Consider the following 18,367-nt stretch of genomic DNA (forward strand, 5'->3'; position numbering starts at 1 on the left):
TGCCGAGCCAGCGATGTCTTCCCATGTGACTGTCGAGCCACATGTAAGCTTTTTATTAAAATTAGTTTTATTCAATATAAGATCAATATTTAATATACATATTTGATCATTTAAAGTACTTATTTTAAATATGTATGTTACTTATTATTTCATTTTTTTCATATTTTAGGATTCGGCGCCAGTGGGTCCACAGGAGCTACCCATTCAGGAGCATTCTCATCAGCCTGTCGAGGCAGAGGTGTCTTCTCATGAGACTACTGAGGCACATGTAAGTTTTTTACTTAAAACTAATTTTATTCAATATAAGGTAAATATTTATTTAATTTTTATGATCTTTACTTGGACTTCGAACAACATCTCATCCAGGAGACTACCTCATATTCACCACCACACCCATCTCAGGAGCCTACAGACCCGTCTCAAGAGCCTACTCAGGCGTCCGTTGACACACAGGTTTAATTAAATAAATAACGTTAAAGTATTCAATATAAATAAGAAATGGTACTAATATTTATATACTTTTCAGATTCATCCTTCAGCGTCTGCGGTGACGACTCCCGACGAGGAAGAGGTCGAGTTTCCAGACCTAGCTCAGCCTGAGGTTTTGAGCGTGCCAGCGGGACTAGATCCCAAAAAGAAGCACGTCCTAGTTAAGGGCGCAAGGGCTAGGGGAAGAGGAGATGATCATGACTTGGAGTGCCCGGTTATTAAGAGGAAAAAAGGCGATGGAGACGATGGCGATGGCGGTGGGGATGGTATGAGCCTTAGGCCTAGGGATAGTCTCCGGCATACTACATGTGAGATCCATCCTCGATAGTGTATATACATTAGTGTTGTACAATTTATTGTAAATATTAACTATTTTTTGCATATTTATAAATATTATCTTAGTCTTTATTATTATTTATAGTTTCACATCCTAAATTGATAATAAAAAAAAAAAGGTGATACATTCGAAATAAAATTAAGCATTAATTTAAAAATAAGACGAAACCCTAATAGATAAATACCTTAAAGCTAATGACTACAAGTCTTCAAATAAAAAAGGACTTCGAGCACTTTTCAACCACTAAAACGACAATCCAAAGTATTGCGTATTCTTGATGTGTTGAGCTTATTTTATTAATTGTACAAATATAACTAGAGTTCTATATAAAATATTGAAGTTCCGGAATCTCAAAGCATGATTAATATACGGCTAAACTACGTAAAAAAGATAAACTACGTAAAAAGGAGTGAAAATGTAATGTTTTGGAAAATGGCGGAGTCCTATAACGTAGTATTTTACTGCGTTATAGGTGAGAGAAACATTTGTATAGCACAGTAAAATACTGTGCTAAAGATACTTTTGTAATATTTTTTTTATTGGGGTATTTTGGTTCAAAATGATTTTTTTGGGGCATTTTGGTTCCGGACCCAATTCATGCCGGAAATTCGGCCGTTCGTTCCTTTTCCCTTTTCCCACTCAATGAATGTTTCTGATACAATCTTTCTTTAACTACTCCACCACGGCATCTGATCCAATCTTTCTTTAACTACTCCACCACGGCATATCCAAATACACCGTTCATCTGCTGATTTTTTTATGATTCGATTGTTTTAAGAATATTGGAGGTTTTCTTTTTCCCTTTCTACATTAAAATTTCTCTCCCAAGTTTAAAGTTTTAGATCTTGCCTTTTTTCTTTCTTGAATTCAAAGGAACTTGTACACAATGACTGTTTATGAGCCAGATCCTGATGTAGTAAGGTGGAATCTCCACCTTATAGATGTTTGTGATATAAACAACGGTGGTTCTGTCGGAACTATTACTCAGTATGACAGGGATTTTTCTCAACTTGGGTATGTTATGGAAGGTTATTCTGAGCCTACACATACTAACGTGGAGAATGATGAGGTAATTGCCCGTGCTCTTCAGGAGGAACTATCGTGCCTTTCATTCGAGGAATCTATAGGATCTTCACACTCTGACCAAGAACATCGAAAAGCGTCAGTTCTTGATGGCAATGAGGAAGACACAAATAGCAACAACATATCCAGTGTAGTCTCACAAGTGGAGTTCAAGAAGAGTAGTGTGCACACAGACCTTACCCAAGAAAAAGCATATCAAAGCAGTGCGGAAAAAGAGGAAGACACAGATAGTAATGGAATGATTACTTTTTGCCCTCCTGCAGTTACATCATCCAATTGGGATCAAGAAGAAATTTCACCAGAGATAGAGGATGAGTCTCTTCTTGATGATGAAGTTGGGAAACGTTTGAATCAGTTGGCTGGCATCCCTCATGTTCCAAAAGTTAATGGAGATAATATACCCTCAGTAGATGAAGCCAAATCAGATCATCAAAGGTTGATGGACAGGTTGAAAGTATATGATCTATTTGAGTTAAAAGTTTCTGGAGATGGCAACTGTCTGTTCCGCTCATTGTCAGACCAAATATATCGCAGTACTGAATATCACAAATTTGTGAGGGAACAAGTTGTTAAACAACTCAAGTCCAATAGGGAGTTGTATGAGGGTTATGTTCCTATGGTCTATGATGAATACTTGAAGAAAATGAGCAAGGTTGGCGAATGGGGTGATCATGTAACTTTGCAGGCTGCTGCAGATTCATATGGTGTTAAGATATTTGTCATTACATCATTTAAGGACACTTGCTACATTGAGATTGTTCCACAATGTCAGAAGTCAAACAGAATCATATTTTTGAGCTTTTGGGCTGAAGTGCACTACAATTCGATCTATCCACAAGGAGAATATCCTGCTGGAGAAACAAGAAAAAGAAAAAAATGGCGGTGGCTAGGTTGAGCCTTGAGTAGCACTTACCACCTTCTTTTGGAACAGCGCACCTTATCACTAGAATTAGGGGCTTTGTGATAACAACTCATTGTATATATTATTCTCTTTATCTTTCTATGAAGTATACAACAATTTTGCATATTTTACGGCTTTCATTCTGTGTATATATCATTTTCATTTAATTTTTGTAGTTAGCTCTTCAATTATTGATTTATTTATATGCAATGCTTTTGTGCTTGTATTTGTTGCTATTTTTATTTTCCAAAGAAAAAAAAGAATTGAGATGCCAATTTGTCAGAGGATTTGCAATTAGTGTCCTTGAGTTAACAGAAGCCAAATACATGAATTTATAAAACTTGAGGATTTGATGATTCTTACTGTATATACTCTGTTCAGCATGGTAATATCTCGTCCTGAGAAAACTTAACCACACCCGATATTTACACCAATCCAATGAATGCTACATAACATGTATTTTTACATACACTACTATCACTAAACTGTAATTAATCAATGCATACTATGACCTCAATTTATCACTTAATCGTGATAAATTAATACAATTTGGTGCAGGTATGGGTAAGTTTTTGCCAATCACTCCCAAAAGCTCCAATTTCGAATGTTGTCTTGCCTTCCCACGTGATATCATGAGATCACATAAATACCAAAAGAAATGTTTTGGTAGGTTAGCAGCATGTAATCTAAAGAGTACTGGTAATTTACAGCACAAGGAAGGTGGTGTTTCCATTTTCCAGACTGTCAACTTCTGAATCCTCAAGTAAGAAAGAGGCAAATGCTACACTTAAGTAGTGCAAGAGAAGTTGCAAGTATTAAACTGCATATCACATCATCTATTTGTACGTAAACTATGAAACATTACTCTACATCATCTTTACTTTTCTCCCCACAAAAGAAAAGCCAGCTAGCATTTCAATATCTGGCACTTTAATTCACAGAAAAATTTCCCAATGAAAACGTCGAGGAAACCTGATCCATCGTTGCATCTCAAGCATATTTTTCTCCACACTATTGAAATTGACAGATCTCCCAACTTAAAACCTGGAAAACCAAATATTTGTACAAATTCAGCTTTCACATATTTTAGCTTATTGGATATAAATTTTGTATCTTACGTGAACATCTGTGGTCTGTTGCGGGAGAGTTGAGGTCTCTTAATTGGTGATAGGATGAGATTCCTAAGGGTCATTGAGGGATTGCTTGCTCCAGTTGCCACGCCAAGCATAGGACGTCCACCTGCTCGTCTGTTTCCAGCATCCACTGGTATCGCTGACTGTCTTACAGGGGAGCCACCCGAGACATCGAAAGGCCCAGAGTTGGAATTATTCTGTCTTGCTGGTGGCCATATGTCTTCTCTTGGTCCTGGAGTTTCAGGAGTGAGAACCGACCAATCTGCGACAAATGAGTCGACTAATGTTTTGCTAAAAGGTTAATGCAGTTTTGACAGCAAAATACTCAAAATTCAAAGAATTCTACGAATTTTAACAATGAGTTATCAAATACCTAAGCAGAATTCATCATTTAAATGCAAAGAATTTTGACCATGAGTATTCATACTCTGAGACGAACAAATCGTGTTTTTCAAACTACACCAGCCTCACATGTGCCATGTGATTATTCTAAATACAAAATGAGTTACCTTTTCTCATATTATCTCTGTTATCCATCATATTAGCAGGATCTGCGAACAAATCAGGCTCTGGTCTTGAAAAGAAATTACTTGGCTGAATGGCTGTGCGCTTTACTGAATCATATTCATTTCTCAACTGATCATACATTTCATCAAGTTTTCTTTTTTGCCTGACAGTAGAAACCTATGTTATTTCTGAGAGTACGTACCAAAGATTGCAGATTTTAGCAGTAAATCACAGCACACTTTGCAACTAGAATCTGCGTTAAAGACGGTAAGAAGAACCTGGATTTTTCAGCAAATTTTTCTTGGAGTTCCTGCTTGTCTTTAGATAAGCTCTCAATCTCTTGTTCCATCATTTGGCACTTTTTAGCCGCCTTCTGGTATGCAGTATGTACTTGCTCCAACTTTTCAGAGAATTTTTCCTGCATCATCTCACATTTCTGACGGCATTGAGCTACTAGCTTGTTCATCTTGAACTGCATTTCCAATTCCTTTTGCCCAATGTAGAACATCACACTTCTGTAGGCACTCTTCATTACTGGATATGATTAAGGAGAAAGTATTTAAGCTAACGTAAATACCATTTCTTTAAATATGTTGTTAGCCTACATCAAATTTGGGAAGTAGTACGTTAATTTGAACTAAGCCAACTTCACTATACATTAATGTAAACTAAGCCAACTTCACTATACATTAATGTAAACTAAGCCAACTTCAATATACGTTAATTTAAACTAAGCCACCTTTACTATGTTTTAAAAGTAAAACTGAAGAGTACAGATGTTTCAACACAGGACAGACGATGAAGGATACATATCTGTGGTGTAATTCCAGCCATGACCATCTGCATGAGGGTGTGAACAAATTTTAAATAGGACGCTGATTAAGAAATGAGTGAAACAAATATGATTAAATCAAATCAAATGTAGAAGGTGATAAGAGAGCAGTCCTTTCATGAATGGATGCTTACATTTATCCATTCATCGCCTGGATTGATGTCCACAGGTTTCATGAGACTGAGAAACAAATGTGTCAAATGCTTGGTCATACAGACTCAATAAGATGCCACACATTACTTAGAATGTTTAATTAATGCTAGTAGAAGTAAAAGACCAATTAATAAACTTTAGCAATGAAAAACAAAATTCTGTTCCTGAAGTGTCATCACCCCCCCCCCCCCCCCCCCCCCCCAAAAAAAAAAAAAGCAAAATATAAAAAAAAATTGAAAAGCAAATCAAAAGGAGAAAGGGACAAGAAGTTATAGGAAGTGCAAATTTAGATATATCTATTGCAAATGAAATCATTTTTAGGTGAACTAACAACATTTGACCAAAAGATGAAAGCGATATTAGATAGAACTAACCTTTTAGACAGAACTTGATCACAGATAGGACAAGCGGCATCATTGCTGAGAATCTTGCTAGCATCATTCTGACCTATCAACATTGTTAAGGAATCATAGCAGTTGTACACCAAAATCATGTCCATGAGAAAACTGCGCAAACATACATGTCTATATGGGAACGTAATCTGTTTTTGGATAATGGTGGTATCCATGCACATCAATTGAGCCATCAAGTACCTGCTATCCGCCGCCAGTATAGCGGATAACTCTTTGCACCAAGACTTTGGCAGATGGGACTTACTGTAACCTCTGTTGGATTCAAACTTTGATTCCCAAGATTGTAACTCTAGTTTTCGACCACTAAGACATTCCCTGGGGGATGGAACACACAAAACAGATGCATGTCTATATGGAACACATTCAAAAATAGGATACAGAAGACGTGGCCACAAGTGGTAGTGATGGCCTTTCCTTCCAGTTCTCGCCAGCAAGCATTGCATCTCATCTCAACCTTCAGAGATGATTGTCAATTTCATAGCACGTTATACAAAGTTGTGGAATCATTCAAAGTTCTGAGCATAACATTTCTGATCCCATGCACTCTATAGCCATCGACACAGGAATAGTCAATAAGAAATGACTAATTATCCCTAAAACAGTCGACGAGATCTCCGAACAAAGTTTGCATCTCTAATTACACAGAGACAATGCACTTAACAGCCAGTTGTAGCTGGCTAATCCAATTTCAAACGTGCTTGGTGTGAAAGAAATGCCTAATGACAGCTAGAATATCCATAGCTGAAACCTTTAGCTTCTTACAAAATGTTGAAATATGAGGGTTCATACTGGGATAGCTAAAGGAAACTAACAGGAAACACACAAAACACGTTTTGATAACTGGCCTAGACAAGAAAGTTAACTATCACGTGAAATTGCTTGCTGCTTATGTGTCGAAAACCAGAGTTTTACAAGTAGATGAATACTCAACTTTCTATAAAGAAAAACATCATTCACTTGCATGAACCGAGATAACTAAGAATTTAGGTAAACAGAAGTATCAGCAAATTTAACAAACCAGCTATCAGCTACTACTACATTGATAGTATACAACGCTCATAGCCTGTTTGGCCAATTAATTTAAAAAAACACTTTTGAGCAGCAATTAATGTTTGGCCAAGCTTTTAAAAAGTGTTTCTAAGTATATTTCCTCAAAACTGCTTTTCAAAAAAGTGCTTTGGCGGGAAAATTATTACTTTTTTTAGCTTCTGCTACTCCTACTCCTCAAAAACACTTATTTTCTCCTAAAAGCTTGGTCAAACACCTTATTTTTTAAAAAAATACTAAGCACTTTTGGCCTCCCAAAAGCTTGCCTAACAGGCTATGACAGGTTACATAACTTAAATCTTTAAAGGAAAAAAAAAATAAAAAATAACAAATTTTCCAGATCCGATCAGTAGGATAGCTAAAGTTAGAATAGATAAAGTAGACAATGTACTTGAGACAACAAATTTTTACACAATAATTAGTTTGTCCACAAAAAACCTTGAAATGAAACACAGCTGCATGCATTCACCGAAGAAATATATATACATAATCAACAAAATATTACAAAAAAAATAATAATAATAAAACATAGACAACGAGATTCATTTTGCATACGTACTTACCGAATTTGAAAAATCAGAACAAAACAAATTTTCACCTTCAGAAGGGCTCAATAACTGAAAATTACAGAGAAAAAAATAACGAAATCAAACAATTGAAAATTCAATTGTAAAACTATATAGAGTTGTATAAATTTCACATAACCTTGACGAATTTGAAAATGTAAGGCTCTTATGGAATTGAAACCCTAGCACGAAAATTTCGAATTGAAGCTTCTCTATCGATCATATAATCTGTTATTGCACTAATGCTGCTTTATGTTTTAATTCTGATTGAAATGGCGGCAAAAAATGTGTTTCTCTGATTTTCGGTAAATATATAAGAATCTCCTGACCCGAAAGAGCACAATTTCCAATTATACTTATTTTTTTTTAGGGAAAAGGGTAAAAAATACCCCTCTACTTTGGACTATGTGACAATTTCCCTCAATGTAATTCTAGTTCTCCTCGTCCTTTTTTTATCATCTTCAATCATCATAGAGTGGACTCGGTGCATTTGGAGGTCTACGTCAGACATGTTTAAAACACGCTCATTTTATCTCTTGTGCTTGCACCCTCCGTCAGGTGCTCGTAAATTAAGATAACTTCATTTCTTTTTGTCTTTTTGGTTATACAACTTAAACACCAAATATAATCCTATTTTACCACAAGGAAAGAAAACGTATATTTGAAGATGATAATCAACAGCCTAAACATCTAGACAGCTGCAGTTTCGCACAAGCTTTGTGAATTGAACCTACTTGTACATTTTATTTTTGCCTCTCATGGAAAAATTACAAGTACCCTTCTAAGTTCAGCGCTACTGACAAATACAAAAGCCAATGTAGTCGACTATATAGTCTTTGGAAACAGCCTCTCTAACTTCACAAGATAGGGGTAAAGTCTGTGTACACTATACTCATTCCAGACTCCACTTGTGGGATTACACTGTTTTTTTTTTTTTGGCTGTTGTTGTTGTAATGTAGTCGACTATATAGTCTTCAGAAACAGCCTCTCTGCCTTCACAAGGTAGGGCTAAGGTCTTCATACACTCTACTCTCCCCAGACCCCACTTGTAGGATTACACTGAGTTTTTTGTTGTTGTTGTTGTTGTTGCAATGTAGTTGACTATATAGTCTTCGGAAACAGCCTCCCTACCTTCACAAGGTAAGGGTAAGGTCTGCATACACTCTAACCTCCCCAGACCCCACTTGTGGGATTACACTGAGTTTTTTTTTTTTTGTTGTTGTTGTAATGTAGTCCAACTATATAGTTGATCATACGCATAGCACTAACTGATCCTAAATCAAATTCAAAGAGGGAACGCAATTCATAGTTCTCAGTTAAACATCCGAAGTTCCAACAAGCATACTACAATACGCCCCAACAAGTAAAAGATCACACGTAAAGCTTCAACAATCAGCAACTAGAGCGTTGAACTCATGCCAAACTAATCAAGTTTCTAAGTACTTACTCTTTCCGCCGCCAAGTACTGAGCTTTCCATCAAGATGAGCACAGTACAAAACTTCAATATTCGAGTCTGGTAACACCTCCAGAAACTTCCCACATCCTCGCGGCAGCCCAGACGAGAACAATGCCTTCTCATACTGCAGATCAAACACTACCAACTCCCTCGGAAATGCCACGAACATCAAATGCCTCCAGTGCGGTGAAAACGCGAATTTTGCAATGTAAGTCGGAAATGTAGCTGACGCCGGAGCTCCATTACCTCCAAATTAACCAGAAACGTCAATTTTCATCAATATTTCAAAAACAACAACATAAAAAACTAAAAATATGAAGCCCAAAGTAAATTATTACGTCATGTAGCCCAATATACAATATGAAGTGTATAATAGTGTACAAGGGTGTTTATATACAAATATGAGCTAAATCGGGTAACAAGCTCAAAATATGGGCTACGTGGCGTAAATATTTTCAAAAATAGACATAGAGCGTAATTTCCCCCAAAAAATAACTGAAATTGCACCACTCTTGAAATGGATCAAATTAAACACAAACTACAAAATATTTACTTCCAAATGTGAGTTCCCGTTAAATATATTCTATTTTCATTTCGATTAAATTTAACAATAAGAGTTTGGTAAATATCTAATGGAGATCAAAATTTCTCACTTTTGACAAACTTAAAGGACCAAAAATGATCAAAAGATACTTAAAGGACTATTCTGAATCTACAACCATAAGATCACGGTCTATTTTGTCATTTCCACATTTGTACCTCGGAAATGTAGCTGACGCCGAAGCTCCATTACCTCCATTCGACGAATCCCGTTCTAGTTTCAACTTAATTGGGCCAAAAATGCCCATATTTCACATAAAACTTAACAGAATACTAATAAGGGCTTAAACGCATAGCATATTTGGTCCAATTTAGTTTCTTACTGCAATTATGTAACAACTTGTGAAGTTGCATTTATGAAGCCATTTGGTTAAATTGTACTTTCAAATGCGAATTTTCAAATATGTACATCGGAAATGTAGCTCCGTTAATATTTTCAAAAATAGACCTAGAGCGTAATTTTCCCCAAAAAATAACTGAAATTGCACCTCAAAGAGTTGCACCATGCTCTTCAAATTGATCAAAAGAATAACATAAACCAACAAAATATGTACTTTCAAATGCGAATTTTCATATTGCACCCAAAAAAGTTGCATAACACTCTTGAAATGAACCAACAATAACATAAACTACAAACTATGTACTTCCAAATGTGAGTTCCCATTAAATATTTTCTATTTTCACAGTTCCGATTAAATTTAGCAATCACAGACTCTGGTAAATATCTGACTGAAACTAAAAGTTCTCACTTTTAACAAACTTATAGGATCAAATATAACATAAACTAATAGCCTGTTTGGCTTATTTTTATTATTTTTGCTTAAAAACAAGCGCTTAAAAGCACCTTTTATCTTATCCAAACTCTACAAAAGTACTTTAAAGCACCTAAAATAAGTCAATCCAAACAGGCTCTAACAAAATATGTACTTTCAAATACGAATTTTCAAATATGTACATTCAAAATGTAGCTCCGTTACCTCCATTAGACGTCGAATCGCGTTCTAATTTCTGCAATTCAGTAGTATCCGTACGAATCTGTAGCTCTTTAATCACAACATCATTTTCACTATCATCACCCAATGCAGTAACCGATAGGAAAAAACCTTTAAGCCCTGACGCACAAAAATGCCTCGAATCAAACGGATCACGTCTTAAACACGAAAAATACTCCGGCGATGCATCATACTTAAAAAAACACCGTCCCGTCACAGTATTCTCTCGGAATCACTGTTGACTTTGCGACAAAACAACTTCGTCATTGGCGTTATACTTACATTAAGTTCACAGTTTGCTAGGTGTTAGCTAGAAATCATTTTAATCTAGTTAGAGACTTGTAACTCAGTGTATGAAGTGTGAGATATGGAGACCCTCTTAACTTTGGAGAACACCTAATTTTCCTTAAAAAGACAGATTATTCAGTCTTAAAATAAAGGGTACCTGGATAAAGTGGACACAGAGGATTCATATAGTCGATCTCAACCATTTTAGAATTGAAGTTTAGTTGATTGATATTAATTTGATTTACAAGCATCTCAGAACAGGGAATTATGAACCCAGCCTTATTATTCTTGAACAAACTTTGCAAGCTGATTAAGTTTGGGTTCAATCAGTTATAGATGGATTGATTTTACTTGATAAAAAAAATAGATGGATTGATTTGTATGTATCATGGCTTTGTATGTAGTACGGATTGTTATGACTTAACTCAGAAGCTCTTTGGGTTTCTGGTAGCTAGATAAAAGTTGCTTTCAACTGAATTCACGAACTCCTGTGAGCACTCACCTGCAATGCTCTTTTTCATTAGTCTAATGGTTAATTTTTTGTTACCCCTGTAAAAAATTTCTTTGTCCTTGTTTCTACATGACCGTGAGTTGAAACTCTGATATTCTTGTTTTCTTCACCTTGCACATACCAAATTCCTGTATTCATGGGAGTTCAAAGGGATAATAATCTGCATGTTGTCACAGTGGAGAGCAAGTGCACACGATGTGTGCGATGGAAGAACTGATGCCCTCAATTGGCACATCTGTTCCTTCCCCCTCAATTCTTGCAGCTGTTATCTCCCATTCAGATGCCGCCCTCCAAAATATTGGCAAGCTATATTCTGATGCACATCATTCAGTCGATGTGGATTTTGATAATCCATTTGATTTTTGTGATGAATCTCTTGTTTTATCTAAGACACGTTTGATCTCCATTTCTGATGATGGGAAAGTATGGAAATGGCTCCTGACTGCTGAAGGATCTGTAGATGTCCAGAAGAACATGACAAATCCAGAAGCCTGTAAAACTGTACCTTCAGAGATTCCCATTGGTCACAACCCTGAGATTAGCACAGTTCCACTGTCAAATGATGCAAATAGCAGCAGGACCTCTCTGTCAAAATCCACTACAAGCCTGGATGACGTGTCCTTCAAGGTTGGTTGGACATGCGTAACTTTGGTCATAAAACAATGTTGCATATCATGTTGGATTATACTGGCAGAGTACAAACAAAATTATGAACAATGGATTAGTCACATTCACAGACAGAACTTGGGTATAAAATATATGTTGTTGGCATTTTAAGCTTTTTCCCCCATAGCTGAAGGTCAGTTTATGATTGCAGATTAGTCTAGTTGGGCAGCTTCATCTTCTTTCTTCAGCGGTGACTATGCTGGCCGTACCTTCCCCTTCTTTGACTGCTACTTTGGGACGTAAGTATATTTGTGGACTGCTCCTTTTGTTTGTACGATACAAAATTTATCAAGATTTTGGGTGAGGTGGTGCTGGTTTTGCCACTAAATAGCTTACAATCATGAAGGTGGAGGGAACTCTCCAGCTGTCGCTGTTCCGCTTGTTGCTGTGGGAACTCAAAGTGGTACAATAGATGTGATTGATGTCTCTGCCAATGCTGTCAGCGTTAGCTTTGCAGTCCATAACAGTGTTGTCAGGGGATTAAGGTGGCTTGGCAATTCCCGACTGGTTTCTTTCTCGTACTCACAGGTGACAAACATGTACAGCGGAACGTTCACTATTTTCAAGGATTAACATTATTACTCAGTTTTCATCTTCTCTACCTGTTGAGTGTCTCTTTAGATCTCTATCATTGAGGAATCCTCCATTGCACTTTTTTTCCATTGCATATAGACTGTCATCACAAGTATCGTCTATATATCTATATAATCGTGGTCTATAGAGAGGCATTGTGGCACCTCTCCTAAGATAAGATTCTTATTTATCTATTTTCTCAGATTTTCCCCTTTTTTCCCTTCCTGTTTGCTAGACAGGTGACATGGCACCTCCCTGAGGCCAAGTTTCTTATATATCTACTTCCCAGATAATGCCTTTCTTTTTCTTTCAATTATAAGTCTTTATTTAATTCCTTTTCTCCTATTTCTTTTTTAATAATCGTGGTGTCGGGCCAGCTTGCGAGCACCTCAACTATTTTCATGAGACACTTGCTATCTTCCACCAGCACAGGTTCTAGGTAACTCTATCCACCTAGGCTTGGACAAATGGAGAGAAATCACCTAGTGTTGTTGTGCTCGTTGGAAATTGAAACTGAGACCTCATGATTCTCAACCCACTTCATTGACCACTAGGCCACACCCTTGGGTGCCTTTTTCTCCTATTTAAGGTCCTCGCATAAAGTTTTAGTGACCAAATAAATTTCCACATTAATGTGTAGTATGAAAAGTTACTCCCTCCGGATCAAAAAAAGAGTGCACTTAGCCATTTGCACACCCCTTAAGAAAATACTAACTCCTAAACAAAAATAGGTAATTTGACTAAACTACCCCTAATTAAATCGGCATTGGGATTTGATCATATAACACTTAATAGGGGCAAATCTGGAAAACCAAGGTTAATTCTTTCTTGATTTGATAAGTGGACACTTTTTTTTACCCAAGGAAAAAAAGCTAAGTGGCCACTTTTTTTTATCCGGAGGTAGGATCTTTTTTGACCCAAGGAAAAAAAGCTAAGTGGCCACTTTTTTTTATCCGGAGGGAGGATTAGGAGTTAGAATCATATTTAGGGATTTTGTAGAAAATTTTAGAGAAAAAAAGTATTTACTAATGTGTTTGAGAGATAATTGCGAAGAACAATAGAAAATAACTTAAAAATGGGAGGAGACAAATTTTTTGCATAAGGCAAAAAATGTGAGGAAGATGAAGAAAACAAAAAAAGAAAGAGAAAAAGGAAAGAAAAAAGAAAGCCAAAAGTAAAACAAAAATAAAAATAAAGAAAAAGGAGAAGAGGGATACAAATTAAGTAATCAACTTGTTTGAATTTGAATTTGACAACTGAAGATCTTTAAAGGAACTACTTGAACACATTAAAAATATACAATTGCGAAGGGAGAATGAAAATATATTTACCTGATAAAAAATACAATTGAGAAGGGAATAAAAGAGTAAATTTATATGTCTACATTTGTTTCAAAAGTGCTACTGAGAAATGTAAAGGTTAGTTTTATATTCTAAAAATCAAATGCTGGCCTAAGAGTTTCTTTTTTTATACTAAGAAATCTTTAAGGGCCAGTGATCCACGGTTAGAGACTCCGTAGATAATGAGTCCACCGTCTACCTTAAATGCCAAGCTTTTGTCAGCGGCAGGGTTCGAACACGTGACGTGCGCCTAACCCACACATCATGCATTGCTCTCTTACCACTAGACCCAAGCCCCGGGGCTGACCTAAGAGTCATTTTTGCCTTTAAATTGTTTAGATTTTGTTGCATGAACATTTGAGGATTAAAATGTAAAGAATGCTACCTTAGAATTTCGTGAAACCAATATATCCAAGGCAAATGCTAAACACAAGTATTTACAATACGTATTTTTTGGTTGAAAGTAAGGTAGATATTGATATCCACCTATTAAAATTGCTAAAATTCTATAGTGTAATATTTTATGGATTAATTTTTGCTAATTTTCTTGTAGTTCATTGTTGTGAAAACCTTCTCTTTTTGAATGCAAGAGCTGTTTCACACTTTTGCCTTTGGATTTTTGTTGCTGTAATGTTGTGCTGTTGTGGACTTGTGGCTATTTCTTTTTATTTCAGTTAAGGTTATGTTTTGACTTGACTTTTTGGTTAGTATTTGAAAGTTTATGTTATGCAAATTACCGTTGTGTTGAATTTACAAACTTGTATGTTTAGATTGATCTTTTGAAAGAAAAATTAAAGATAATTATAATTTTCGGAAAACGTTGTTCTTTTTTAGTTACGTTAAGATTTAAGTATTTGAAAGGATCGTTTCATTAGTTAAGTGAAATCTTTTGCAACTGCGTGAAGCATAGGCATATTCACTAGTTTCAATATAAGAGATACTGCCCTCACACGGAATCTTCATTTTGGATTTCAGGGTACAGAAAAAGCAGGTGGCTACATCAATAGGCTCGTTGTGACATGTCTTCGAAGTGGACTCAATCGGCAATTTCGAGTTCTACAGAAACCAGAGCGAGCTCCTATTAGAGCTTTAAGGGCCTCATCTTCTGGCAGGTGCATTTGTCAACCTGTCATTATTATGTGCATGAAAAGTTGAATTGCTTTTATTTTTCTCGATGCAGTAGCGTTAGCTAGATCCTTACTCTTTATGACCAGGAGCAGTTAGGCTTTGCTGAAGGCTTCTTTTATTTATAAGAGGCATGCATGTGCTAGGGAATGGGAAATCTTGAAATTTTATTTGGTCAAGCTCCAATACGTTTTCATGATTTTTGAGATTAGATTTTTTATGGACTATGTTTGTTATTGTGAACATTCTATTTGACAGTAGAAAGGATAATGTGGCACCCAGTTTACGTGTCATGTGATCTCTGTATATCATGGATGCCCCTGCCACCTCATGAATTTAGGGATATTAGTGTTATTGACTTATGAAACATGGAAAAGTTTTTCTTAATTATAAAATAAAAAAGATTTTCTGGAAAAGAAATGTGATGTGCCGCAGATTTGTGGCACATTCGACGTCTTTTTACTATGAATCTTGGTTATTTTCAAGTAAGTCTGGTTCTCGTTAATATGTTTTGTTGAGTTTTAGGAAAACAATGGCCCAAAAGCAAAAAGCAAAGAACAACAGAAAAAGTTGCCAGAAATGAGGATCAACGGTCCGTCGATCTATCGACGAACCGTCATTTGAACCGTCAATATGCCTGATTTTTCAGTGATGACAAAGTTGAAGACGACAAAGGACAGAGGCATCGACGAAGCGTTGAACTGATCGACGTTTCGTCGTTTGTGTCGTCAAGAAGGATCTTTCAACAGAGGAGAAAAAGACGGAATGATCGACGGAGCGTCAAACTGGTCGACGGCACCGTCGAACGGTACACAGTGCTGAAGTTACAAAAGACGAAGAAATCGACGGATCGTCGAACGATCGACAGTCCGTCGATCTTGCTATCGGGGGGGCAATTTTGTCAGTTTTTGCTGTGCGTTTTTGGAGCCTATTTAAAGAACATTTTAGGTTTTTACTTTGATATTCAGATTTTATTGTACTCAACTAAAAAGTCCCATTGGTGGGTGAGCATTGAATACTCCCCTTTTGGAGCTTAGTGAAGACAACAAGATTCTATATTCCATCATCTTTACTACCTTTGTAAGCTTTATGTCTCTATTGCTTACTACTTTTGAGACCATAATGTGTGAGTAGTCTCCTTAATCAAAGTTGTGGACCCAAAATGATGGGTGTTATGTAATGGGTATCTAACATTATATATATATATATATATATATATATATATATATATATATATATATATATATAATGGGTTGTGATGTATTTTATTATTTCTCGTATTCATTGTTCTATAAGTGGTTGCAAACACTTGTTCATGCACAAACCCTAGTTTATTTGGAAAGATGAACTAGGGTGTGATTTGAAATAATATAACAAGAAATCGGGGCGCTAACCCTCGTTTAATGAACTCGCTTAGGAATAAGATGAATTCTACTTGGCATATTTAATCAACCTTATTTATAACTTTTCTGCATTTGAGAAATCATGAAAAGAAATACTTTCTAACTATTGGAAACTATTAGGAAGTGTATTAGAGATTAAGTGCATGCATAACCGCGATCCATTAGAAATATATCATATTGACACCCATAGCATAACGTGTAATCATTGTGGGGACACAACTTTGGTTCTCCAAATCCAAACAAATTTCAAACAGTTCAAAAATAGCAAATACAAACCAAATCTCCTTATTAAAATATTCGGAATAGAACTAAAGCCTTTAAAGACTAGTATCGCATACAGTTAGTATCCTTTTCTCTCCATATTCCCTGTGGGATTCGACCCCAACCTTGTTTGGGTTACTATATTTGACAACGTCCGCTTTATGCCATTAATAGGTGTAATTTGAGCGTATCAAATTTTGGCGCCGTTGCCGGGGAATACGGTTTAGAAATTACTAATTGTTGTGTACTCTTCTTTAAAACTTTTTCTATTCCATCACACCTCGTTTGCTGTTGTACTGAACCAGGTGAACATGGCTAGAAGACATAATCGGAATCAAGGAAACCAAGGTGGTCTCCAAGTGAACCAACCTGCACCGGAAGAGGATGAAGATGAAAACATATTTGCGGATTCCATCAATGAAGCTGCCTATGCTTCTGTTGTGGTTCCTCCTAGAACTGGAAATGCTACTTTCAAAATTGATAGTTCTATCTATCAACTTCTGAAACTTGAAGGTTATTTCCGAAATTCTTCGGAGGATAGTCCACTTCGACATTTGAAGAACTTCTTGCATGTGCGTTCTCAACAATTCCAAGGTGCTGTTTCTGTAGATGCACTTCGATTACGAGTCTTTAAATATTCCTTGGCTGGTCAAGCCAGGGAATGGTATGAAAAGCTCCCCAGCAATTCTATTCATACTTGGAACGAGTTAGCCAATACATTTTTAAAAAAATGGTTCCCTCCAAGCAAAAAAGCTGAGCTTCGGGATAAGATCTTTGAGTTCAAACAACTTCCGGGGGAACAATTATATTCAGCATGGGAGCGTTTCAAATATTATCTAGCTTAATCTCCTACTCACGGATTTCCGGATGCTATTCTCACGGAAAAATTCTACAAGGGCTTAGATACAATGAATCAGATTGTTGTCAATACTGCTGCAGGAGGATGCTTCATGGACAAGTCATTTATCGTTATCACCCGTTTGCTTGATAAGCTCACCACCCACAATCAGGTTTGGCACTCGAGTGATAGTGAAGTCCTGTCATATAGTAGTCCCTCTGCCGCCGCGGTGGCCAAAGAAAATCATGAGCGAGATCATGTTTTTGCTCAATTGCAAACCACCGTGGATTTGTTGTCGAAGAGGCTTACGGAGAAAGAAGCTAAAAGTGTGAATGTTGTCGAAGAGATGCCACCTCATACTCCAGGAATGTACCAAGTCTCGGAAGAAGCTTATCTATAGGGGCAGCCACAACGTGAGGATGCTAATTATATTGATTACTCTCAAGGGGGTTACCCAAAGCAATGGAGACCCCAACAACCAAGCAATCAATATGGCCGAAATGAATATGGTGGTTCGGACAGGAGGGATTACAACAACAACAATTATAGTAATCGGAATTCCAATGCCTATGTTCCACCAAAGGGTCGTACTTCTAACTCTCAACATTGGCGAGAAGGCCCTTCCAATGATCAAGGCACCTCTCGGATGGAATCTATGCTTGAAAAGATATTGGACAACCAGCATAAGAGTGACAAGAAGATGGAAAATTTGACCGAAGTGGTAGGCTCTCACACCGCTTCGATTCATAAACTTGAGTCACAATTGCGAGATCTCTCTCGTGAGCAACATCCGCTGCAAAGAGGGGTCCTTCCTAGCGACACAGTTCCGAACCCAAGGGGTAGTGGAGGCGA

General features: G+C 36.7%; 2 protein-coding genes and 1 non-coding gene across 14 annotated transcripts; 1 reads left to right on the forward strand and 2 right to left on the reverse strand.

Annotated features, from left to right (window-relative positions):
- Positions 1 to 1,409: 1,409 nt before the first annotated feature.
- On the forward strand, positions 1,410 to 3,036 carry LOC132609252 (OVARIAN TUMOR DOMAIN-containing deubiquitinating enzyme 12-like). Its single transcript, XM_060323133.1, has one exon. It carries the CDS (start codon positions 1,713 to 1,715, stop codon positions 2,802 to 2,804), a length of 1,092 nt encoding a protein of 363 aa, XP_060179116.1. The 5' UTR covers positions 1,410 to 1,712; the 3' UTR covers positions 2,805 to 3,036.
- A 163-nt stretch (positions 3,037 to 3,199) lies between these two features.
- LOC132609254 (E3 ubiquitin-protein ligase CCNB1IP1 homolog) lies at positions 3,200 to 8,205 on the reverse strand. 12 transcript variants are annotated; one of them, XM_060323140.1, is made up of 10 exons: positions 7,601 to 8,198; positions 7,459 to 7,512; positions 6,227 to 6,302; positions 5,810 to 5,882; positions 5,417 to 5,462; positions 5,260 to 5,290; positions 4,729 to 4,984; positions 4,453 to 4,613; positions 3,929 to 4,175; positions 3,200 to 3,854 (listed from the first exon to the last, which is right to left on the reverse strand). In XM_060323140.1, exons 3-10 carry the CDS (start codon positions 6,294 to 6,296, stop codon positions 3,848 to 3,850), a joined length of 891 nt encoding a protein of 296 aa, XP_060179123.1. In that variant the 5' UTR covers positions 6,297 to 6,302; positions 7,459 to 7,512; positions 7,601 to 8,198; the 3' UTR covers positions 3,200 to 3,847. The 12 variants fall into 12 exon arrangements, with proteins under 12 accessions (XP_060179123.1, XP_060179119.1, XP_060179118.1 ...); XM_060323136.1 differs by having other exon boundaries at positions 3,929 to 4,205; positions 6,227 to 6,393; XM_060323135.1 differs by having other exon boundaries at positions 3,929 to 4,205; positions 7,601 to 8,197.
- Positions 8,206 to 17,433: 9,228 nt separating this feature from the next.
- LOC132612424 (small nucleolar RNA R71) lies at positions 17,434 to 17,539 on the reverse strand. The gene has a single exon (XR_009571785.1). It is a non-coding gene; the product is annotated as a small nucleolar RNA R71 (small nucleolar RNA).
- Positions 17,540 to 18,367: the final 828 nt, after the last annotated feature.

This window comes from Lycium barbarum, chromosome 9, assembly GCF_019175385.1.
Source record: "Lycium barbarum isolate Lr01 chromosome 9, ASM1917538v2, whole genome shotgun sequence".
Taxonomy (NCBI): domain Eukaryota; kingdom Viridiplantae; phylum Streptophyta; class Magnoliopsida; order Solanales; family Solanaceae; genus Lycium; species Lycium barbarum.

What these genes read in the sequence shown, in the direction of transcription:
- LOC132609254 (XM_060323138.1), bottom strand. Translation starts at nt 6,296, where the DNA reads ATGAGATGCAATGCTTGCTGGCGAGAACTGGAAGGAAAGGCCATCACT. An exon ending in GATCAAGTTCTGTCTAAAAG is followed by an intron (nt 5,463 to 5,809) that starts GTTAGTTCTATC and finishes TTTGTTTCTCAG; the next exon opens with TCTCATGAAACCTGTGGACA. An exon ending in CAGGCGATGAATGGATAAAT is followed by an intron (nt 5,291 to 5,416) that starts GTAAGCATCCAT and finishes ACCCTCATGCAG; the next exon opens with ATGGTCATGGCTGGAATTAC.
- LOC132609252 (XM_060323133.1), top strand. Translation starts at nt 1,713, where the DNA reads ATGACTGTTTATGAGCCAGATCCTGATGTAGTAAGGTGGAATCTCCAC.